The sequence below is a fragment of the Montipora capricornis genome, chromosome 12 (genome assembly GCF_036669925.1).
Source record: "Montipora capricornis isolate CH-2021 chromosome 12, ASM3666992v2, whole genome shotgun sequence".
Lineage (NCBI taxonomy): Eukaryota > Metazoa > Cnidaria > Anthozoa > Scleractinia > Acroporidae > Montipora > Montipora capricornis.
Window position 1 is genome coordinate 40008899 of NC_090894.1, and position 25884 is coordinate 40034782.

At 39.9% G+C, this 25884-nt stretch overlaps 3 protein-coding genes across 4 annotated transcripts; 1 reads left to right on the top strand and 2 right to left on the bottom strand.

Moving 5' to 3' along the window:
• Positions 1–4295: 4295 nt before the first annotated feature.
• LOC138027152 (N(G),N(G)-dimethylarginine dimethylaminohydrolase 1-like) lies at positions 4296–5244 on the bottom strand. Its single transcript, XM_068874665.1, has one exon. It carries the CDS (start codon positions 5182–5184, stop codon positions 4372–4374), a length of 813 nt encoding a protein of 270 aa, XP_068730766.1. The 5' UTR covers positions 5185–5244; the 3' UTR covers positions 4296–4371.
• A 1816-nt stretch (positions 5245–7060) lies between these two features.
• LOC138027153 (dr1-associated corepressor-like) lies at positions 7061–13514 on the bottom strand. Its single transcript, XM_068874666.1, has 7 exons — positions 13427–13514; positions 13285–13357; positions 12813–12906; positions 11356–11469; positions 10197–10314; positions 9129–9268; positions 7061–7964 (listed from the first exon to the last, which is right to left on the bottom strand). The coding sequence occupies exons 1-7, from the start codon at positions 13466–13468 to the stop codon at positions 7865–7867; spliced, it is 681 nt and encodes a 226-aa protein (XP_068730767.1). The 5' UTR covers positions 13469–13514; the 3' UTR covers positions 7061–7864.
• A 133-nt stretch (positions 13515–13647) lies between these two features.
• LOC138027151 (glutamine-rich protein 2-like) lies at positions 13648–24016 on the top strand. 2 transcript variants are annotated; one of them, XM_068874663.1, is made up of 5 exons: positions 13648–14371; positions 16272–17587; positions 19772–19981; positions 20821–21116; positions 21943–24016. In XM_068874663.1, exons 1-5 carry the CDS (start codon positions 14149–14151, stop codon positions 22655–22657), a joined length of 2760 nt encoding a protein of 919 aa, XP_068730764.1. In that variant the 5' UTR covers positions 13648–14148; the 3' UTR covers positions 22658–24016. The 2 variants fall into 2 exon arrangements, with proteins under 2 accessions (XP_068730764.1, XP_068730765.1); XM_068874664.1 differs by lacking the exon at positions 13648–14371 and adding an exon at positions 14491–15422.
• Positions 24017–25884: the final 1868 nt, after the last annotated feature.

Sequence of the window (25884 nt, forward strand, 5' to 3'; positions counted from 1 at the left end):
CTTAAAATATTGGCGCTTTGCCCGGAACACCCTAAACGAGACCAAAACCAAGATTACACACCCCTAAAGGCGGCGAAATACGAGATACAAAAACCCTCAACTTGGCGCGTAACATTGTTTCGTTGCAAGTTTGGGTCGATGTCTCCCGTTTTTCAACTTTTGTTGCGGGTTGAAGAAAGTTATTGCGAAAAGTAGAGCGGGGGTCTACTCTGAGCAACAAATTTTGGCTTTGTTGCTCTTTTTTCATCAAGCTCACAACTTGTCGCGCAACAAATGTGCTCGTGTACTAGCAAATCAACCAATCAGCGCCCTGCATTTCTTTAACCCACAACAAATGTTTTTGTTGCGGGTCAAGTTGATCACGCAAGGTGAAAAACGCGACACATCGACCAAAACTTGCAACGAAACAATGTTGCGCGACAAGTTGCGGGTTTTTGTATCCCGTCTTTCGCCGCCTTAAGCGAGACGACGAGCATCCCCGTCCGTTTCATACGGGAGTCCCCCCCCCCCCGGGCCTCCAACAGTTTATTTTCCCTAGGTAAGACTAATGTATTAGTGAGCACATCATGACAGAACCAGTTATTATTAGCCTCCACATGCTGTGTCGTTCCAGGAATCATTTGAGTTTGAGCGAAGCGAGACGCTTACTAATCGTGCCGATTTGAAAATGAAGCCTGATTTTCACTAGCGACGCAAGCATAAGCACAAGAGGCATACGCAAACTCAGTAGCTTGTTGTTCATTAGAGACTTTAGTTCGAACAATAGACACTAATTAATAACAAGTAAATGCGCGCGCTTGCGTGTGTTGCTCGTGCTTATGCTTGAGTCGCCAATCTCGACTCCAGAGCTCTTTTGCACATGAAGCAGCCTAAGCACTGGGGTCGAGAATGCTCTTGAGTCGCAAGTGAATATCGCCTAAATTTGGGCCTCGAGCCCAAGTGGCGTGACGTAATGAACAATGTATTACTACTGAATTATAACAAGAGAACTGTACTTTGTGTTAAATATCTCCTGGTGCAGATAGTATGGCAAAATCGCTTTAATATTTTTTCTTCACTGTGAAGAGGCAACAAAAAAATTGTTCTGGAATGCTATAGTCAAACCCACAAACATTCAAATTTTGTAAGATTGCAAATAAAATATTACTGTAAGTTGTCGAACGTCCATTTACCCGCAGCCCGACATTCGAACAAAGTACAGTTCTCGGCTCCGTTCAGTGGACTTTGGACTTTTTTGTAGGGGGGGGGAAGGGGTCGCTATTTGGCTCCGTATGCGTAAGACTTTTTGCCTCGTAGACGCGGCCCAAGTAGGATTCCAACTCGGTATCTCCTCATTTCTCTCAAAAAAAGGATGAAATATTTCAAAATACTATCGTAGAAACTTGTAAAGCATCTGTTTACTGTTTTGATTGGAGTCAACGCCTTTAACGACAGTTTTAAATGGGATCAACTACGATCGCACTGACTATATGGTTGGGTCACGGAATGTAGACTTTGGGCCTCGGACTACGGAATTGAACTGGATATTGACCAAGATATTGTAACATAAAAAATCCCTGAAATACTGTGAATTTTAAAGGTATCGGCTAAAATTTCTTCGAACAAAGTGTAGGGTACCCGTTGCCTCTAGTTTACACAATGTATACGACAAATGATTTGAAAGGCAATAACCAGAAAAAAAAACCAAATGGTCATTTTTCCTCTCGATGGCAAGAAAAACTCTTGATAGGTCGAAATGAAATTTCATCGCCATTACGTAATTTTTCACTGCTTTTTAAGAATTCCAACCTTCAGTTTTCAGATGGTCTCCCTCTTTCACTACTGCCAGTAGTTTTCCTTTAGGCATATTTTGTTGAGAATGGAACAAAAAGTACCTGCTTTATTCATTCACTAAATTTTTGAATAAAATTTGGCGCCATTACATGAAAAATCACTTCACAAGGACCTGCAGAGCAAAAACAATTTCTTTCTACTACCCCTAAACCTTCCGCAGATAGACCCATCACGACTCTGGGACAAAGTGAACCTCAGCATGGGACCTACATGGGACCCATGTTTAATCTGAGTTTAATAAAATTAATGTATTAATTGGAATGGGGTGAGGGAGCGGAGGCCATCCAAGTGCCTACTATACCTCATGACATGAGACTATGTCATCCAGGGCTAAAAAAGGAGGTAAAAAGTTTTGAGACACACTGCTTGGGCATAAATTCATTCATAATTTTTGAAAAATTAAATCAAATTAACCATTGCAGTGAACTACATGTTGTAGATACACCAGCCAATGCACAATAAACCATTGACGAGTAAAATCGTCTGGCGTTAGACAGAGTAAAATCGTCTGGCGTTAGACAGAGTAAAATCTACAAGTGGCACTCTTGGGAGTGAAAGGGTTAAGGAAGGCCTTCCTAGCCCCTGGCTTAGGTAAAGTTACCATTTTTTTGCAGGTTTTCTCGAATAAATTTCAGTTATGATGGTACTATCCCACATCCCAATTTGTGAAAGGCATGATCTAATGTTATCATGCACCAGTTTGCATCCTGTTTTGAAAGGTAACTAGTATAGGTAATCGCATGATTTAGAGTGCAATTTGGAATAAATAAGCCTGAGTAAATTTTTTCAAAGACGACTAAAATTGCACAAGCCTGTAGGGCGAGTGCAATTTGTAGTCTTTGAAAAAATTTACAAGCGCTTATTTATTCCAAATAGCACAAGAAAAATCATTTGATTACTATTACTAATAAACATGAAAAAAATCGAGACAGTCAAGCAGAAGAAATGCAAGCATATCACGCAAATCAGGGCAAAATTGGGGTATAAATTGCGTCATCCAGGGCGCATGCTTGATTTCCACTGGCATTACACTTTTGCACTGGTGTATTAATTATTTTTTGCATTGTGTTACACTTGAACTGCACTGCTGACTCAGCCAATCAGAATCAAGTAATTTTTTCATGTATATTATTATTTATTAAATTCTCAACCTCAGATAATGCAATTCTCGTGCTCTGATTGGTTCACTCAATCTCGGTTATCAGCTCATATACCTTATTTTGACCTTATGTGGTAAATGATTGCACTTAGCGTTGCTAAACTAAAAACGTTTACGCCAGAAAGCGAAATTTCTTTCGGTATAAAGCAAAAGAAAAACGTTTTTGTGGAAAGTTTGGATCACTTTCGAAGCTTAGAGATACGCAAAAAGGTAAGAAATGTTTTTGTGATGAGCCTGCGTCTGTCTGACCACGAGGTATTACACAACATCGCATCTTCATCAACTTTTTCCAATTTCGCTAGGATTTTCTCGCTTTTTTCACTCGTATTTCATACTTCTAAACTTTTGGAGTTTAAGGAATTTAATAAAACAATTATGCCATTCGCACTTGTTGGATATGAGAGTGGTTATAACCAACTCAGCGCTACGCGCCTCGTTGGCTATTTACCATCTCATATCCAATGCGCGCTCATGGAATAATTGTTAAATATAGAAACATTTCTCCATCCTGATTGGCTTCGAGAAATGCAGTTTTCAGGCAACACAGTGCAGAAGAGGTAATTCAGTGTAAAAAGATGAAACAAACCAGACATCCTTCTTTTTCATTGGTAAATAATGTAGATGTAGAATGACTAAAGAAAGTCACACATACTGTACGCAATGAAATGCAAACCCCAGATGGTGTATTCTTTGTGACCGCATGATATACATGCCTTGCTTCTGCTTGATTAAAATTATCTATCTTGGAAGTTTTTCATGTATATTGTAATAACTGATCACATGATTTTATGGTAAGTTAAAATAGGCCTTTTTTGATATATTAAAATTCAGCTTGATAGTGAGGACAAAGACAAAAAAAAGCGTAAGATATATAAACATTTTTCACGTTCATTTTGTGTTTATTGTTTTTGCCCTCACTGACTCACTATCAAGCTGAATATTTGAACCGTATTTTGAAAATGGCCTATTGTATGATAGGAGTGAACAAAGGAGTCATCTAGGCAAGTTCATACTAGGCTCCAAGTAGGCCATAAGTGCGACAGAAACTCAAATCAAGTTAAAGCATGTTTTGATCTGCTCAAGTATGCATTCGAGGGTGACAAACCTAGACTTGAGATCATATTGCAGAAATTGCTCTGGAGAGGCGTGAAGTTTCCAAGGCTACAAAGTAAGGCCAGTTTCAGCTAAAATAAACGCCATTCACATTGAAAGTTGAACTTGGGCATACTTAAAGCCTTCTTACATTCGTAGTATGAACACAACTGTTTCATTAAGTAACAGCCCAAAAGTCAAGACACACTGCTTAAGGGTACAAACTATAATATGCAAACAATCTTGAAAGACTAAAGTAACAACACGGCCCTATGAAAAAACATATATCAGAGCAATATCGACAGACAAGTCAAGCAACCATCAACTTTGTACAGTTCAGAATTCTCCAGTTCAACCTTTGGACCAGGGAGTTGCTTAAATGAACCATAACTGCTTGGGATTTCACTTGCTGGCAAGTGAATCAGTGTATCATTTATGTACAGACAATTTGCTGCTTTATCTTCAGGAACCATAAGTCTCTCATACTTGAAGCGGCCTTTGTTCTCTATTTCATGCCAGGCGGTTTTCGAGGCCTCACTTCCTCCAACAACTATTATGTCTGGCCCCGCCATTGTCATCATCGACTTGAGATGTAAGTTATCCCTCACTGTTACACCTGTCACTGGGTAATTTGGAAATGCTTTCGCTAGGCTTTCTAATCCTTGATGGTTAGTCCTCGTAGAAAGTCCCACGAAAAATTCTCTACCGGTAAACAGAACATCCCCACCGTCTAGAGTCGCTGGCTGGTTCATTTCTTGTACTGTCAAACCCAAATCCTCCAACACTTTCTTCATCTTTACAGACTCACCGCGTCTGCTTGGATGTCCCAGCTGAACGAGTAACGCGACACCTTCACAAACCACGGCAACATCTTCAACAAATACACAATCTGGGTGATCTTCGTCTGCTTGAAGTTCTATTACTTGTAACCCAAGGTTTTTTAAAGCTGAAACATATTGAGCATGTTGACTCACAGATTTGCTATAGTCTACGACTCCCAAGGAATCACTTTGTCGCTGCGCGAGGGTAGGAAGTGACGACGGTACACCACATACGATCGCCTTTGTGTAATGAAATTTTTTAGGGTTCCGATCCTTCATTGCCACCAATCTTACTATCTTCAGCAAGTCTTCTGCGTTTCTTCTTTGTCAAAGCGTGAATAAGCGCAAAGAGCGATGGGAAGGAAACCTTACTACATTTTGGGAGGGGAGGGTATGCTGAAAGAAGCATCTTTTTGCACAGGATTGGATAGCCGAATCATGTGCAAACTAGCGCAGGCCAAGTGTTGAGAAATTCGATTAGCATATCAGCTCCTGAAAATATGTAGATCAGAGTCTCTCTCATCGGTCTTACTTTCCTATTGCATTTAATTCTAGAATTAGGAAATGACACTGGGTCCTCAAAATCTGTTATTCCCCCTTCCCTACCAATGGGGCTAAAGATAATGGTGCACTAGCCCTCTGGGTTGAGTTATTTATAGCAGGATCAGTACTAAAACTCGGTTAAAATCCAATCAAAACCTATTATTAGGTGGCTGGTCTGCTGCAGTGTCACATACCTATACAGCATGCCCCTCCAGCCCTCTCTAAGTTATATTTGAGAGAAAGACAGTTTTTGGTCTTACCTACCATACAAAAACACAGTTAGCCCAAGGCATACAATTGTTTTTAGTTAAAGGTACTGGTAGGTCACTCGCATAAATACCAACAACACCCACAATTCCTCTATTTGCTCAAAACGTCAGCTTTCCAAATCTTTCACAGTGGTAATGAGACCTTTATCAACACGTTTGATAAAACCAAATTTTCCCATTTTAATCATTGTTGGTGTTTAATTGAGAAATGTAATTTTGGGGACTTCTAACCCACATTGCTGGACATAACTGATGCTTTAAGTCAACAGCACAAACAAAACTCGGATTGGTCCAAACTGGGTCACAGACCGGAAGTGAAAAACTAATTAAAAATGAATCAAGCTTGAATTAATTTCAAAATGTAAACTATGAAATAAAGTGTTCAGTGGTTGAACAATAGCTTTGGATGGTGTCGCACAGAGAGTTGTAGGCAAAATATGTTTAAGTCACTACTGTGATCCAATCTGTGATCCGGTCTAGTCCGGTCCAATGTGGATTTTACAGATGCCACTAAGAGGACACTTTCGGATTCTTAATTATCAATATAGGAGTGCATCAAATTGGGTGTGCTTTTGGATACATCTGCTGTCAGACAGTCTTTATGAGTAAGGGCATCCTTTTTGCTGCATTTAAGAGATTATTTTAAGATGTAAATGTGGTCACTAGAAAAATACCGTACCGCTGATTTTCATCCTTGAAGAAAAAATTAAGTGCAAGGAAAAAAAGCACAATTCTATGCTCATTTGAAAGGCAGAAAAAAAACTGAAAAACTACTGTAACAGTACATTCCTTTTTTGATCTCTTCTTTCATTCCAGAGTTATTGTTGAAGGCATTTCAAAGAATAATTTATTATTGTCTTGACCTGACCAGAAGTCACAAAATTAGTCAAGAGTGTTGTTTCCTAAAACTTGGAACCATTACAAATATTATTATTTCATTATTCATTCAAAATGTTTAGAACTCTATTTTTGATTGGCTTTGATTACCTGTATAAGTTTAGTTCACTGACAAAACAATGCCCATAATTTTTATATTGCAAGGCAAATAACCTATCATTCAATAAAAATTGTTGGATAAATGACATCATTATTGTAGCCATGAATTTTTTTATAGACAGCTGCTTAGTAGAAAAAAAAAGGACGTAATCAGTTTGTTTTTTACATCTTTGCAAAATTTTTTTGAATGAAAAGAAGACATGCAATGATTAAATTATCATTTGGTACCAAGTAAGAATTATAATGTATGCAGATCTTAAAGGATCTTCTCTGCTTTAGCTGTCTGGGGTAAGGGCCACGATCTGCACAATTCTTCGTATCACAGGTACACACAAAATGACACCTACTAGACAGTCGCCATTAAGTTTATTTCATGTGAAATATTATTAGTATTCTACTTTTTGCCATTATGCACAATAATTGTTAACTGTGAGTGAGCCAGGCTGAAAGCAAAAATTGTGATGGCAACATCACAGTAGCCCATTTAAATGCACCTAGTAGACATGAAATATTTACACATGATATACATGTAACATCACCAGAAACAACTGTTATAAACCCTAAGGCAAAGTATGAATGACCTTACACAGATGTTTATATTGTATGATTTTGTGATCTGTGATTTTGGAATTTCAAAGATTTTTTGACAAAAACGTTCAATATCTCTGGAATGAAAAAATACTTCAAAGAGGGACACACTGTTCTCCTTCAGTGAAAGGTTGTTGCACCCTTTCAGTTGTGAGAGTAAGACTTAGAGATTTTACTCTGTCTACTCACTCATAAATGGGGGCTGCTTTAAACAAATGGGTTAAACCTAACTTGCTTTAACTTTACATGGACTTTTAAAAATGCCTGTGCTTCAAGTTCCTATTACTGTATGTTTCACAAAGAAAACTCCACGAAAACACTCCTATCAAAATCTCTCAAACTGAAGCAACAGGTAACATATAATAGAAAGCTCTCTCTAGTATTGCTGTAAAATTCTCAAAATATTCAGAATAAATTTCCAAACGCCAAAATGGAAAATGCATAATATGAATGCAAAACTGCATAAGATATCAATGGTCAATTTTCAGACCTTTAGAAGCCTAGTTGCTAAAAACAAGTAAAACATCTCTCCTTGTACATGCACTCAATATTGACACTGTGTTTCACGAGTCATAGTCATCATCTTCGTCATCAAATGAATTGCCCATCATTCCTGGTATATGGCCAAGCATTGGAATGCTCATGGATGCTGATGATTTAGACCTAAGGAGAAAACAGACGCGTGTACACAAGCAAATAAGTTACAAAAAGTGCACACCACCCTTAACCCGGCCACTGACCCCTGGGAGTGAGACTTATCTGACTATACTCTGTCAAACGCCAGACAATTTTGCACCTGAGGAGCCAATGGGTGACAAGAAAACAGAAGTAAGATTGTCCACTTGAGTGTAGTTCTGGGGACGGGCTGTTGTTGATAATAAAACAAGGCTGCTGCCTAAGAAAATTTTAAAGGGGTCCTCAGAGCTAAATGCTGAGAACTTAGGAGCCCAACATATGAAGTGAAAGGTGTTGCTGTGAAAAATTAAGGCGCCCAGAGCTATTCTTTGGGAGCCCCAGGCTACCGGGCTCCTGTTAGGCAACAGCCTTGTAAAAGCACTTGCAATGGACAACCTGATTGTTATCAGTGGATTCATCTAGGGGCCACAACTTGATTATCTTACTTCACCAGGGCAAGATATCAAGGTCATACATGGATTATACAGCAGTAGCCAGAGGCGCCATAGTATGCTTTCGGTTTAACATTTTCCTATTTCCCCCTTATTCACAAGAACATATAATAATATTATTATAAAAGGAATAGAAACAGGGCAAAAGGGAAAAAATGGTTTAAAATTGGTTGGGTAGGCGCAAAGCAAAAATTGGCTAGGTAGGATTGAAGCACATCACTTGAAAGAGCCTTTTAGCAAGGCAAGATAATGGTGGACTTCTGAAACTACAGTATCTGTTCAAACAAAAGACCTTACACGTATGTGTAGAATAGATTGGTGAGATGCCTGCCTCGCCTACAAGCAATATTTTGGACTGAAAACGGTTACTAAGAAAAGAGGTACACATGTAAAGATAAACCTTTTTGCACAGCAAATGAACCTTAATCAGAAACAGCAGCTGATTCATTAGTTATTCATATATCATTAGTTATTCATATATTTTCCTTAATATACATTAGGCTACCCCAATAGTGGGTGCTGAATTAAAGAGAAATTAGTCTCACCATAGAATTAGAAACTTGCATTATGACAAAAGACTGAATGAATAAGTCACCATTAATGTACATGTAGTTGTAAGGTAAAAAAAAAAACAGACAAAGAGGAGAAAACATTTAAGTTGCACCAGCCTAAAGAAATATAGTATTAATACAAAGCTTACTCCTCATTTTCATCTGTACTGGGTCTTGTTAGTGTTATTGATGGTACTGTGGATGGTAATGATGTACTGCTGGAACACTTTGCTGTGGAATTTGTTGCACTGGTATGATTGCTTGTTCCTTCCGATGAAGAGTCTTCTTCCTAATTGCAATTAAACATATTTATTTAGTACAGTGACTGGTAGGTTTCCAGGTGTTATATGTAAATGTAAAGTTAATGTTGCTGATTGGCTCAGCATAATTTTCTTTCAAGTAGGGGTGGAGATAATTATTCAGCACATCCGTGAACTGCACACGAAATCCTTAAGCTCGATTTTCTAGGGCTTTTTATTTACACCAAAATTACAACTTCTTGGACCTCCTGTCTAGATGGGTTTTAAATTAAGATATCACTTCCATATTGTCATTTCTAACAGATGATTGTACTGCCCCAAAATACTGTGAGAGGAATTTTTCGTCAGTCTTCGAAGACTAATTTTATGACATCTTTTCTGCCCAAATCAAGTATGAGATAAGAGTTTTGACTTTGGTGCGTGATATTTCCTTCAATTCCCAACACATCAAAAATTCTTCACATGGCAGTGGAGTGCATTCATCTGTGACTGAGATGCAACAAAGTGCGGTTGTTTTTGCAATAAAGCGAAGGGACAGGAGTTTGAGGCCTCAAACCTAAAAGGCAATATTAAATACCAAAAACCTAAAACTTTATTCAAATAATTCAATCTATTAGCTTTAATATGATATAGAGTTTAACCCTATACAAAAAATAGCGGTGCAACAATTTTATTTTTCCGCAGACACCTCATTTTCCTTTACTGAGACCTTTCCTCAGGAAATGAGGTTTTAAAAGATGTCTTGGCCTGCAGTATCTTGCAAAAAAGAAGAATCAAGTTCAAGAGCACACAAAGATGTTTAGCAGGGACTGTGGAATACAGAAAGCTTCACTCGCCAATTGCTGCACATGTATTATTTGACTGATAATAATGAAACACTGGTAATGCACAACATAACTTGGACACAGATAAAACAAATCAAACTGGCAAAAAGAGGTTTCTAATAAAATTAACAACCTCAGATTCAAGTTCATCTTCAGATTCATCAGACACTGCAGCAACAGGCTGAGGTTTCCTCTTTTCTGATTTCTTTCTTTCCTTGTTCTGAGCCGGAGGTTTTTTCGGTGCCCTTTTTCTAAACAAGCCAGATTGAATGCAATAGGATCATTATTTTATAGTATTATATACGGGTAGATACAGATCAATTACCAGGATTTCTCCTTTTACTAAAAAATCATATCTTCACCTAGCACAGTGAACATAATTATCATTTTTATCTTTCACATGTCAGAATATAGGTGTCGTCATGGTAAAGAACATGATTAGCCAATAAAATTAACCCGGGTAGAACTCTGTTGAAACATCTCCCCCTCCGTTCAACCACCATTGACCACATATTATTTCCAAACAGTGGAAAGTTCTTCGTACACATTCATCTCATGCCGTGGTCTATTTCTTTATTTTCCCACAGCCTTGCTCACATCAAGAATGACACGTCACACATCAGAGCGCTCCAAATGGTCACGTGAGCAAGTTGAAATTCAAATGCAATAAATCATTTTTTTCAGGGTGCAAACAGTTTGGTGATTTCGGTAGTAAAATCTGTATCCCCACGCGGCCATGTAATATTCTCTATGTATTGTATATGTTAAAACAGCCAAAAAGCCAAGAAATGTATGGTGAAAAAAAGAGCCTAACAGGGCAAAGTCATAATTCAATAGATCTATTTGTACATGTCTACCTGAGTCAACTTGACTTGGCATCTTTGGTTTTCAGATGATCGTAACACAATAACAAAGGATAAAGTGTGCCATTAAAAGTGAAGTCCTCTTGAATTTTTTTCTGATTGCCTTAGGCTAAGCAAACTTGTGGCAAATATTTTAAGGGAAACCGTCTCTAAAGGGCGGGGGGGAGAGTGGGGGAAGGGGGGAGTGAGGGAGAGAGAGACTCTCTGAACTGTTTCATTTCTTTTAAATGTTGTATCAACTGACTATCCAACTGTGGATCCACTTCCATGTCTTGGGACAATTCCCAGAGAGATTCAATTAGTTCCATTTGTTGATCTGACTGTTATTCAACTTTGCATTCTGTTCCATTCTAAATGCAAGATAGTTTTGCCTGCTAATGATCACTAATCTAAAGTATCATGCAACTTAAATAATATTGAACGACCAACCTTTTTGGTTTAGGTTCTCCATCTTGTTCCTCTTCATTTGAAGGAAGATCGGGTACATTTGCTACCAAGTCTTTTAAAAAGTCAAACTGGTTTTCGGACGTAATACACCTCTTTCTGCAGATTCAAGCATTTAAAAAATTAACCTAGCAATGGTTGATTTTCAATTTTAACAGCCTTCATTGTTGTCAAAAGATATGTGCAAGTCATAATAGATTGTGTGCAAAGAAAGTGCAGTAACCATTTCGCAGAAAAATATGTGCAAATCAAAGAGGAGAGCACAATCTTATCTACGACTAGGGATGCTCTCCATTTGACAGAACTGACTGGCCAGACTGAACATTTGGAAGTACTAACTCTACAACGCCTTTAAATTAACACATTTCGAGGATGACATACATTGTATACTCCTCCAGAAGAATGCAAGGTATCATCATTCAAGTGATCCTTGAATTATTGCATTTTCTTTGCAAACTGGTGGGTTTCTGACAAAAGGAAAGCACCCTTAGATCCTTTCTTTTAAAAAATACTATGTTACATGGGTTTGATATTAAAATGCCCTACACGACCATTCCAGAGGGTCAAAGGGAATTGAATAAGAAAGATAAAATTCCTCGGAATAGTCTTCCAAAGCAAGCAGTCCTGTGAACATCTACTTTAAAAATGTAACTGAAGGAAGTTACAATAGTCAAAATTTTAACAAATAAACAAAAACTGATATCTAACTTAATAATATACATGAAAAAATTACTTGATTCTGATTGGCTGAGAGCAGTGCCTTTCAAGTGCAACACAGTGCAAAAAGTGTAATACCAGTGCAAATTACACATCCGAATTCTTGATTATGATTGGCTAACAAAAAATAGGGTTTGGTCAGAACCAATCAAATCCTTTGTTTTCAAATCAAGCAAGGACCCTGGATGGCGTAATTTATCATGCAATTTTTCCCTGATTGCGTGATTCACGTCAGTTCTTCCGCTTACCCATCCTAAATTTTTCACATATATTATTAAAAGGTAATCACATGATTGTTCTCGCGCAATTGGGAATAAATAAGCAGGGCAAATTGCACTTGCCCTACGGGCTTGCGCAATTTTGGTCGTCTTTGAAAAAAATTATTTGTGCTTATTTTCTTCCAAATTGCACTTGACATCGTGTGATTACCTATACTAAACCAAAGTGCAAATACGGTAAAATATTCATGATTTAAAGACATTAATCAGCAGTCATTACAGACTGAAGAGATCCTTGAAATTCCAAAGAAATTCATGAAGCTTTGAGTGGATATAACATTGGTCTGCAATACAAATATTCCGTCAAGCTTTCGAAAATAATCATTCACGATCGAAACACATTGAAACTGTCAGATTCGATGAAGCAAAGATCAAAAAAGTAACATTTTACACTTCAAGGATAATTTATACTTTTGTGGAGTTTTTAAACTAATCAAAACTACTTACAGATGTGCTGGTGTCATGGTTTTAGCGTTTCTTGATCTGGTGTATTCGCTAGCTCTCTCCACCAGCGACTGCAGAAACATTTCAAGAGCCTTAGCTAATCCAAGAAACAAATTAGTTAAAGGGAAAAACAATATTTGTGTCGACGAAAGCTATATTACTTGCCTGAGAAGCTAAGGAAAAGACAATGTAAATAAATTCGATTTCAGTACATCATTTTTTAGATTCAGGAAAATACGAGAGCACGTACACTGTGATAACAGTGGGATAACAGTCACATTAATACAATATAAATTTAATCAAGAACGGGTACGCTAGCTATTTGGTACAACATCCCTGGATCCTTTACTTCCTGACACTACGTGAAAGGATCTGAAAACTTTGCGAAAGGTGAGCTCACTGCTCGAGGATCCCAAAAAAATTACAGTAGCTAATATGAGTATTAAACACTCTAAATTTGAAATGGTAAGGATACAAATTATCACAGGTACAGCCGCAGCAACCTTGCCCACATCCTCGTCTGTTTGCATAATTTTCTTGATCCGAGCCTTCAGAAACAAAAGTGAAAGATTACAATATGCTGTTATTTGTTATCAAAGAGCCAAAAACGATTTTACCGGAGGGAATCGGGCATTGAATTTCTTCTTTTTGCTTGGCATCTTGACGGATCCTTGCGTTTAACTCCCGCGGTACCAAACAAAGATCGGTCAGATACCACACGCTTAAGAGCATGAGCTTAACATTCGGTCCCAGTTTTAACTCAACCCTCAACAACACAGGTTTTCAAAATCCCTGAAACCAAGAGTACTGCTGTGCCAACAACTTACGAAACCTTGCAATGTTTTTGCGCGTTCTTCCCTTGAAAACTCGTTGAAAACGCAGGAGCAGTAATTTATGTTCTCGTTACGTTCCGTAGTTATTTTAGACTTTGTTCCCTGTGTTGTAAAAGTGTTTTACAAATTAAGTAGTTGGTTTATTTATCATACCTAAAGAGTAACTTGTTAAAATGTCATTTCATTGACTGATCTCTACTTTTTTTAATCATTACCAGCTAAAATTGATCACTTAAGTTGCACGTCTAGTACGCGTCGTTTCCATAGTAACGAATAAAAAGAGGCATTAAAAAGATTTACTCTTGAATTAATTACGTCATATTGTTTGCAATACGGTCCGTTTTAATCGAGCTTTTATCTAGATTAATGTACAAAGCATACAATAAGCGATTCTCTTGGGAAAAGATGTTGCTTGGTGCTAATCGAGTTCATTTGTTTGCTCCATTATTTCTCTGTGTGCGCGTGTTAAGAAAGTTGGCGAAAGTGCGTCTTTTCTTGCACAGAAAATGACTGTGGGTTTGACAGACTTGCTTGATTTAGCCATAAGTCCACAGATCGGACCAGTAAATTTCTTTCATTTAAGAAATCTACTGCATACAATAGTTGAACATTTTGGCATCGGCGAAATAGAAGCTCAGCAGGCACAGATAAGAGGACCACACTCGGTGAGGTCTTCGTCGTCTCAAGGTGCATCCAGCAGTGATGAAGATTCACAAAGCGAAAAAGAAGGTTGGTTTTTCGCTACGAGCCTTCATTATTTTTCCAAATCCGCGTTATCAGTGTTCATTTCATGCCAACTTGGGCGATATGTTTAGAACTCATTGAGGATTTAAGGATTTAATTTTCAGTCCCCGTGATAACACTTCAACTAAATCACAAAAATTCATTTAACACCAAATTGCCCAACGTCTGCTGCGAGAAGAAGAGCCTCTGATCTTCTATGACTCCCTAAAACCGCATGTATTCTTTGTCAATACTTCACTTAGATCATGTTTTTGTCAATTTCCTTCTTTTGTTTACACTCACAAAATGTTGAGAATTCTATCAAAACAAATTTGGTTATTTGTTTGTTTTCACTTGAAAGTGCCGCGTCGTTTCCGGGTAATGTTCACTATTGCGCATTGTTCGTATTTTTTGCTCACTTGGGCGATGTGTTTGTCGAATACGATTTACAGGTTTTTTGTTTTACTTTCATTTCGTTTTTGGCCAAATCTTACTTTTGACAGGTAACAATTACTTAAAACGAAACACAATGAACGGACCGACAAACAAACTTGCTGTCACTAAATTGACTCGGCCTCCAATGAAATGTTTGCTGAAAAAAGCTAGAAATTCAACTTAAAACATCTTTTCACATTGATGGATTAACTCGCTCTACGGATGCAGCAAAAAATTGCAACCAAACAAAGTCTCCGAAAAACTAAGGTTTTGCTAAGTTAAAGTCCAAAAAGGTGCTTTATGATACACATGTATCATGTTTGGAAAACACGAAAACAGCGACATAAGCACTTTAAAACCCAAAATGATCCATAAGCATAGGATCAGATACACGAACTAATTTTCATGACCAGTGCGAGTGCGGGTGCGAGTGTGATCCACGTAGTGCGAATTCGCCTGCTTTTAAAGAGCGTTTATGTGTAAAACATGTGGACACATTGACAAAGTTCTGCTAAATCGTGGCACGAACCCGAGTTCATTCCTGCACTCCTTAAAGATGATCTGGGCACCCAAAAGGAACCAATGTATACGGTTGCTATGCCACAGCCGCACCCGAAAATGGGTAGGTGCGCTTTGCCAGATTTTGAGGCATTGTGAAGGGAGATTTAAGTAATCGATTATGGACTTGTTACAATTCGTCGTTTGTTTTTCTAATACAGACCGCGAGACCATTCTCATGAGAATTTTTTATTTCAAAGATAAACACTTGCTTGCATGCGAGAAGACAAAAAAGATAAAGTTCTGTTAGATGGTGAGACGGGTACTAAAGACCGCATGTATTTGTGCAACAACACGTGACATCAATCGGCGGATGCATAATTATGTGAATTGTAATGTTGGCAGAAGTAAAGAACTAATCTGCCTCGTTTTAACTTAGTACGTGGTCTATTTTGTGAATTATAAGCTAATATTAGTCACTTTTTCTCTCATAAGATAGTCTGCATACATTGCATTCCCCATTTATGATATTCCGCAAATGTCACATGTCATCTTTGATCCCGACAGCCGCTGTGATGATACGAAATGGGCACTCAATACCTACTAAAGAGGTCTGTTAGTCGCGTTTTTTCTTGCAGTTACCAATAAGCAATAATCCCTAGCGTCAACAAAATCAACTATAGTTTCCGGAACAGGAGAAATTTGAACGGTTAAAGAACAGTGACACGAAACTAGCAAAATCAAGGATTAGTGAGGTCCATTCTATTCCAATTTGGGTCGTCGACAAGGCATTAAAAAGTAGTTGTATACTTTTGGGGAGAATCGTTTCGTACCCTTTTCTAGTATTTGTTCAGTAACGAAGGTACTGTATTACACTATAAGTATTTTGACTGTGATCTTGCTGCTAACAATCTCATTAAAAACAGGTTTGGCATACATGTGTTATAATAAAGTAAAATCGATTCCTTCGCAGAAAGCGAAACAGATTCTGTGGAAGATGACCACGTAGTCGAAGAGGAAGTGATGCAAACGATAATTGATGAAGACGGACAGGAAAAAACTGTGACTGTAATGATACAAAAACCAGCCAAACCCAAAAGACAAGGAACAGAATTGCACGATAAAGACAGCAACGAAAAGGACGGAGAACGAAGGAAGAAACGGAAGGACAAAGAGAAAACAAGATACAAAGATGACAAGGACAGCTCACGAGAAAACCTCGTAAAGAAGGGAGACGAAAAAGACGACAAAAAGAAAAAGAGAGATAAAGACAGGAGTAGTGGATACGGCACTGACTCAGCGTACGGCAAGAAAGAGGAGAAAAAGAAAGAGAAAAAAATGACTACGGACTCTCTTAGCGAAGCTCCAGAAATGATCAACATCAACCGTAGATTGGAGGCAGCTGAGACTGGAATCAAGGGTTTAAGAAATATTATCGACTCTATGGTCAATCAGGTTGATTTTGGCGACGACGTGGGAGGAATACTAAAGGCACAACTTGATCAGGTTCAACAGCAACTCAGTAAAGTTGAGCTTCTGCCAGAGGGTGAAGCTGCGAAAAAGGAAAAGAAAAGAAAAGGATCCAAAGGGAAAGGGACCCAGGAAGTAAAGAAAGAAGGGATCATTACTGAGGGATCCCAACAAGCCCTAGCGAATGATGATCAGTCCATAAACAAAATTCCCGAAGTTATTCCACCTCCTGCTGCGAGGGTGTCACAGGATTTACCGAAACTGCAACCGGGACAAATTTCTTCACGCCAAGACGAAAAACGTAACGTCAGTTTGTCAATGAAAGGGGAAATAACTCCCAGCCAGGGAGAAAAGACGCCTTTACGTAAGCGTACAACAATGGAAGATTTAAAATTACGTAAGAAAGCGCGCGAAGAAGGAGTTACCATAGAGGAAATTGAGGCCCGTCAAGAAGCCCAAGAGAGCAAAAAGGAAAATAAAGATAAAGAAACAGAAAAGGGAAAAGAGGATGAGAAAGAAAAGGCAGAAAAGAAAAAAGGTGAAGAATCGAGTTCGGATGATGAGTCGTTGGACTCAGAAGAGGAAAGAGAAGCGATGCAAGAGATGATACTGGAAGAGATAGAATTAGCTCTGGAAAATAAAGACGATCCAGAGTCACAAGCTTATGCCCTGCGACTCAGTATTGAGCGGATGAATAACATGAGAAAAAGCTTTGCACAGTCACAAGAAGAGTTCAAGAAGGAAATGGAAAAGAACAGGAGAGCTATTGACTCAATCGTCAGGGATTTAGCGGCTTTCCGTTCGGCGAGAAAAGCGCAGGTTAGGATTAGCTGTGATTTTTTTGAATTCTTTAAAATTGCGGAATTTGAAATCTGGGCGAAGAATTTCCAGTTTCGAACTAAAGTTTCTCACGCATGAGAAACAGAGTCCACTAGGGATTTTTGGAAACAAGGCAGTTGCGTAGCTAGGATTCTTCAAAGTGGGGGTCACATTCTCTCACATCCAGGGTACTTACCGGTCAAACACGGTGTTTTCGGTAAAATTGACAATTTTTCGAATGAGCAGCGATTGCGGGCGGGGGGTGGGGGGGGGGGGGGGGAACAAGCCTACAAAATAGCTGCATATTATCGATCTTAGACTCCGTTCACGGACGTCACGTGATAACATTCTTTGTGGCTCTGCAGTTTCGAAAATACCGATCACGTGGCGCTATTCCTTCGTTCTTTCAACGGCCGAGAAAAAAAAACCTGAAGGAAAGTCTCCACCTGCCTCTTATTTCCTCAGGCAAGGCTGCTCCTGGGTTACCCGTAATAGCTTCGGCCGGTTTTACTCGCCGTTAACGTCGTTTCGCGCTTTTCTCTTTGGGGAGAGCAACAGAAAATAGCGTCACGAGATCAGTATTTTCGAAACCGCAGAGCCACAAAAAAATGTTATCACGTGATTAGAATTTTTCACCGCAGACTGAAATCAACGGTCCGTGAACTGGGCTGAAAAAAAGCCATTGTCCACGGACGTCTGAGATCGATAGTACATGAAGCAAGTTTCAGGTGACATAAATTACTCTTTTCCAGTCTCACAGATATGGTTTGTATTATGTTGTTGACAGTCACAAAGGGGGGGTCACGGGCACCCCAGGACCCCCCTGGCTAAGCCCCTGCAAGGTAAATCAGTCATTTTGATCTCAATAACAGGGAAACAAAGCAGTTTGGACTGAGTACGAGCTCGGAAACTAAGGCTTTTCTTAAAGGAAACAAAGAGGATCTCCAGGGAAATTTCTCAATACTCTTTACGGCCAAAAATAAAAAGATCCTTTTCAGTTTACACTTTTTTCAGTATAACACTTATACATCTTACGGTTTGTGTTTGTGATTGTGGGCCAACTTGAATTAACATCCGGAGAGTTTGTCCAATCTATAGATTGGCCAACAAGTAAGGTGAGGCAACGTGCACTTTCATATGAGCGGCGGATGACTTTTCAAACGGGTAAATGTCTCGAAGCCCCGTTAGGCATTTTTTTATCCTTTCAACAACGCTGCTTTTCTAATTCCAGTCCTTTTACGTCGAGCCTCGCTCACATGCATGCCACGGGTTGGGGTTTTTGACGTTACGTCATTGCTACCATGTTGGTGAACGAAAACAACAGATCTCTCTTTTTCGTCCACAAAAGAAGTTGTCCTGAAATTACATCATTGTCATTTGTGTCTCAAGAGATTGGTTGCCAAGTCCTTATTGTCAGGTTTCAATAATATAGCGTGATATTCTGTTTCATTTTTTTTTAACTGAAAGAAAAGAAGACGTTTGCATTGGAAAACAGATGAATTCCCATAAAAAAATGAGGACACCAAAATGGGTGCCGGGATGTCCCGTGAAAACCGACGGTGGAACGACAACGATGACTAAAAGAACGATATTCTGAACAATAAGCTTACAAAAGAAAAACAAAGGTTCTGAATGCCCCGCATGTGCGTTCTACATTTTTAGTGATACGTTCCTTTGCCGTTCTTGTCTTGACAACTACCTGAAATGACCAAATTTGATTGACGTTAATGTAGAGTAAGGGAGCACTTGACAGTAAATTTCCCTTCCAAACAGCGACACCGTTCAACCAATCTCGTTCCCTGAACCTTGATACACACTTTCCTTGCGGAAGGACCTGGAACAATTTCAAAATTATTTCAAAAACGGGAAATACTATTTTTAGACAACGTGCCAATAGCCGTCGTTGTGGTCCTTGCTTAAAGCTCCCTATCTTCGATTTCTCCAATCAGCGGTCATGAATAGCACTATTCAAGGACTTGACCTAAAAAGATCGCAGCCCCTGGTGACAAGAATGTTGATATCACGACATATGGCTATACGTCACGGAGTGGTGGCCCATTTGTACGCCTGAATTGGTGCCCAGACCAATAATTTGTTACTAACAAGAAAACACCCTGTTTACTTATGGGATTCATTTGACCTCTACAGTTTATCTTGTTTCCTCCTCGTATTTCTAATTTGCAGGACGCTGAAGGATTCAACGCTGTTCATCATGTCCATAGTATGGTTCTTGAATTGCAAACCAAACATGAGAAGCTGGTCCAGACCACTACGGAGCTTGTAAATGAGTACAACAGACGCGAAAAGAGCCTGGAAGAACTTTACAATGCAATGGATAGACTGGAACAGAACAAAGCTGATAGGGAACACGTCAATCAAAAAATCGGCATCAAGGTAACTGAGTCAGGGTTATGATAACAGCATTTAGTGATAAATACCTGGTAAAAAGTTTAGACATGGTAGCAGTTTGTCTTCTCGTTGCCATCAACTGCAGATAACAAGACGCCTGGGAGGCGTTCACCCGGCCGTGTGGAGGCTTAGATGACTAGATTCATAGATTCGGACAAACACACCGTAATCAAAGACTACAAAATAACGACCACGACAGCACAATTAGCTTGCGGTCAAAGAGCACTCACTCGCAAACCCGTGCGAATTTTGCAGCTTTGCCATGCCGACGATGACGGCTCGTATCTCGATTCCTGCCTTACTGGCGTGGGGGTTGCGCCTTTAGAAGTGTATCAGTCAACGGTCACAGAACATGGAAAGGCCTGTTTTCTTTAACAACAACAACAACGATAACAACAACAACAACAAAAAAGGACAGGAACAGCATTAAAATGAAGTGACTGTAAATTTAAAGGAGTTCTTTACAAGACTACTTTTGACATTATTCATATACGTCTCCTGCAAGTGGAGGATTGTTAAAAAAATGAATGATTTGATGATCACCTAAAAAGTGCTATAACTATCACCATTCTCTTAAAGAAATAGTAACTGCCGAGGCTAGGAACTCCGCGTTTGAATAACTTGAACTACTTGCAGAATAAGACATCACGTCTCCGAGTATCACATTCGACGCACGTATAAAGTGTGCACGTATAAAGTGTAAAAATAAAATATTATTTTATTTTTACACTTTTTATACGTGCGTCGAATGTGATACTCGAGACGTGATGTCTTATTCTGCAAGTAGTTCAAGTATCACCATTCTTCTTGTTCTTTACCAACAGGCAGACAAAGGCGACCTGGAGTCAAAAGTCAGTTTAAACCAGTTTGACGAAAGTTTCAACCTTCTGGACCGTGGGCTCAGCGACGCTCTGGAGAAAATGGAGAGTCAAATGAGCATCGAAGACGCACTGAAAGAAACACTACAGGAATTGCAGAGTAAACTGCACCTGAAGCTGGACAGACAAGAACTGGATTCGCTCCGCGATCAGCTGGAATCACGTATCAGAGAGGTACAGGTAATACGAACAACAGTGAAGGAGAAACACACCGACGATGGAGAGCCAGCTGGATTCAGAAGGTGAGAAGAGTTTCTTGTTTGGATATGACCTTAACCTCGAGAACAGGGTTTCTCTTTATCCAGTCTCGCCCAATCCCTAAGCTCCTAGATCAGAGGCCCTTTCTCAAAGCTACCGAAACCGTTTCGGGCTTATTTAGGGAACAAGAATTGTCATAATTTCTTGAAAAAGATGACGTATCAAAACCGAAAAACTCTATTAAAGTTAAGGAAAGCTTAAAAGAATTAATCCTTTTCGACGTTCAATCTCATCTCTTTAGACCGGAGAGGTGAAGGGAGGGGCTTTTTTCAATTGAGTGTCGAAAGTAATTGGCGAATTGCTTTGGTTTATGATTTCTTTACTCAGAAATTGGTTCAAAGTTCTCACGCCACTTTTTCAACCAATCAGAAGTGAAACCAAAAGCAAACGAGGCTTGCGCGTGCACATTTTCCCGCGCTTTTTGTCGGCTACGTGTAATTACTTCGAGTTTTGATTGGTTTACCGGATTGTCTCCTTCCTTTTTGATTGGCCAAAGTAATTACTTTGGTTTTGGTTTTACGACACTCGATTGAACCTCTCTCTACCTTTTGAAGTCAATTTGAAAATATAGCATTATGCCTTCTGTGAGCAAACTCGTATGTTAGTGAGACATAATGTAAACAATAACGTCAGCAAAGATTCCCCTATAAAAAGCAAGAAGACAGAGGTCGATAAAATTTAGGCTTTCAATGAATAACAAGCCACTGATCACGTTTTCTTAATGGTTACGAAAAATAAATTGAAATAAGTAGTCTCGTTCTGTTTCCAGCATGAGGGTCAGGAACTGACGTTTTATTGTTTTGACTGCAGGAACCGACCGGAGAAAGTTCATTGCATCTCATGTGACAGGCCCTTAGAGGTACAACCGGGTGAGATTGGGCCCAACATGCCCAAGATGCAAAGCTTGCCGGGTCAGAAGTCTTCCAAGCCGTACACGACATTTGAACTGGAGCATATCCGACAACATCAGAAAATGAACACGGGGAAAAAACCTCCAATAATAGCTGCTGACCTCGGCTACCACGCACAAAAATTAAAGAACGAGGTGGCAGCCATGACGGGCCTGGTTGATATGATAGATCTTCCTCCTTCGCAAAGATACTGCGGGGGCTCACACACAATCATGCACCCATACAGACGCTCATTCAAGTCAGGTGGAGCTCATTTTAATCAATACGTCGTAATACGCGAAGAGAATGAAGCCTCGGTGGCATTACCTCGCAGAGACTTCATTGTACCGCGTGACAATAATCTAAAGCGTTACACAAAACCTAAGCTACCAGCCATAGGCCAGTCAAATACTAGAGAAGCCTCCCCATCTCCAGAGTATATTGCCGAATTTACCGAGAGGCCTCTCAGTGCCCCAGCCACGCCCTCAGTAGGTCACAGTCCCCAGCGCCAACTCAACTCACCCCAGCCTCTCAGAGAGACAGTTAACCAGTCTTCATCGCCAGTGGAAATGGAGAAAATTACAGTTACAATTCCTTCTCCAGGCGGCGAGTCTTACACGAAACAAGAACTTTAAAGACCAACCATGTTTGGTTCTGTTTCGGGACTCCCTCAGGCTTACCCCGCCCCATTTTCAGGGCGGGGTAAAAGGGAGGGTCTCGGAACAGGACTAAACCATCTTTACGCTACAGCGAAGGTCGTGTATATAGACGGGAGTTAACGCCATAAACTTGATGTGCATATGGATGGAAATGGTTCAAACGTGAACAAGTGTGAAAGTCATGTTAATAAATCAAACGATACCCAATGCGCTCAAGAATGATAAGTTCCTTGCTTTTGCTTTGCTAAGTCTGAACTCATACAGCTTTTGGTCGAAAATAAGTTTGCATTTGCAGATAACAGCTAGATTGTAAATTGAAATATGGGATGAAGTAGCGAGGTGCCATCCAGAAATTTTCAAGGATCGCGTTTACTTTTGGAAGCGTTTGAAGCGAATAGGAATAAAAAATGCCATCTGCAGTCAGAATGAAATGAATTTGTTGATAGAACCCGTTGGGAAGTCGGAAAAATCCGAGCCCCAGATGGGATTCGAACCCACGACCCTCCGTGATCTAGTCGGATGCTCTAATGCTGAGCTACTGGAGTCTCTTTATAGTATAGTATAGTTTATTCACCGTACTCTCGCTGCAAAAGCTGAATTACAGTAGGGGTTAATGACGAACCGTAAAATTATATACACCACATACATTTAAACATAGCGCATGGTGATAAAACTCCCGAACCTTTCGGTACGCGAGTTCACTTTAACATCTCTAGCTGACCCAGATCTTAATGTGTAGCCATGGCTAACTTGAGTGACCAGAGGGATAACATCTCTTATGGGTGGGATCTCCTTAGCCTTACTAAAAAACTTAGCTGACAGATTTGCACGGCGGGCTTCAAGAGAGGCAAGACCAGTACTAGCATGTGCAGCCTCATATTTAACCGAGGGACAGATTATTCTTAATGCTCTCCTCTGCACTGACTCAATAACGCTACTAAGGTACCCAGGAAGGGCGGACCACACTGGTGCGCCGTATTCTAGAACAGACCGGATCAAAGAGCAATAAATGCGAACAAGATCTGCTTGCTGAACGCCAGCCTTCTTGAGTACCCTTAATGAAAATAGTCTTTTGGTGGCCTTCTTAACGATGAAGTCAACATGCTCATTCCAAGACAAGTCAGAACTAATGTAGACCCCTAGGAGCTTATAGTTGTCAACTTGCTTGGCTACTGCGTCACCAACCACTAAGGGCTGGAGGTTAACGCATTGATGTTTTAAGAAGTTGATCTCCATCTCCTTATTATTTTTTTTTTATTCAGTCGCATGCCTCTACAAGTTGCGAACTCATTGATTTCGTCAACTAAGATTTGTAGATAACTCGGGCTACACCGAGGCACGACCTCGCAGATGGTTGTATCATCTACACACTTGGCACGTAGTGGCCAGGAGGAAACTAATCGCTTAACAAGTATTGCAAAGAGCATAGGGGCTAATTTACTCCCCTGGGCCCGGTTGTTCGAAAGCCGATTAACTTAATCCAGGATTAGCGTGAACATTTGTTTTATGTTTTCAACTTTTTGGTAAGAGTATTTTTTGCTTATTTTTGTTTTTCAAGATTGACTTCTAATGTAAAGTTTTGTCGAATATCAGCGTTGAACAGCATTTGGGAGTAGAGAAATAAACTCCTTGGTTAATTTTTAATCTGGGATTAGCGTTGATCGGCTTTTGAACAACCGGGCCCTTGGGAATACCACCAAGGGGAAAAACGGGGGAGGATAAGGAACCCGCAATTCTACAACGCTGAGGCCGTTGAGTCAAAAAGGCACCTATCCAGCGTATAATAGCACTATGCACATTCATGACCTGTAGCTCTTTCAGCAAGGCACAGTGGTCGACCAGGTCGAACCCCTTGCTGAAATCCGCAAAAAAACATCCTAATTCGATTACCACCCTTATCTAAAGCCTCTAAGATTGAATGAAGTATGTAAACTAGCGCGTGCGTAGTAGACTTGGGGCTAACTGAAAATTGTTTGATGTCTAATTGCCCTAGAGTCTGCGAAATTAATAAGTCCAATGTAAATCCTTCCATCACTTTGGCTACAGGAGATCGAGATGTGAGTGTTATAGGCCTTAAGTCTTCCTCCATGACTTTAAGAGGTATTACCTTAGGTGTTGGGGTGACAATAGCCCTATGGTGATAACTCTTTAATAACTCTCTCCAATAGTTCTATGGTGAGCAAGGGTCAAAAGTGGGTCTTTAACTCGAGCTGCATCAGGCAGCTACAGAATCAAATAACGACTGACAGCATAGCTTATAACTGCATCGCGCAGTCACCGTGAAGCATATCTAAGATGCCGCGGCTAACCAACCACCCAAGTGAGCGAATGTGAGAATGACATACACATATGAAGTGAATTTGTTGATGAAACCCATTGGGAACTCAGAAAAATCTGAGCCCCAGTTGGGACGACCCTCACATTTCACCCTTGCTCACCATAGAGTCTCCAGTAGCTCAGTGGTTAGAGCATCCGACTAGATGGACGTAAAATGTACTTAGCGTGGACGGAGGGGCATACAATGCACTTGGCGTGAAACACACGTCACTAAAGAGACAAGCTAATATAAATAAAACCTCTCTTTTTTTGGCAAGTATTTGTTCGCTTTATAACAGTATATCGACTCCAATGATCAAAAACAACTACCCTGCGAGCAAAGTCCCTTTCGATCTAGGCGAAAGAATCGGAGAAAGGGAAGGAGACATCATGATTACCATATCTTTATTTACCCTCTGATTTTCGAGTAGCTTGATATATCTCCGAGGATTCACCCTCCCAACCATGATACACCACATAGGACGGACCACAACTCCGGGAACTCCATGCCCTACTCTTTGCGAATAGTGTGTGGGTTCTTTTTTACGCCCCACAGGATTATGAACATTGAAGGGTTGTGAGACGGGGCTTATTAAGGCTTATCGTCCTTATCCGAAATGACTAAAGAGTCTAACCATTTGCAGATGTCATTACAAAGGCAGCACTTTCTCCTCAGTTTTTCAAAGACCCTGATTGTTGGTTTGTTCGGATTCGAACTGCATGGCAGCCCGGTGCTCAGCCAACTGAGCCTCCGGTGTGACTACTCATCTGACTTCTACTACACCCACTCTTCTTAGAAGTAAATGCGCAACGGGTTTGTCAAAAGTTGTATTTTCTAGCTCCTTTCACCTCCCTAAGTTTTCTAGGAAGATCAAAGAGACTTTGTT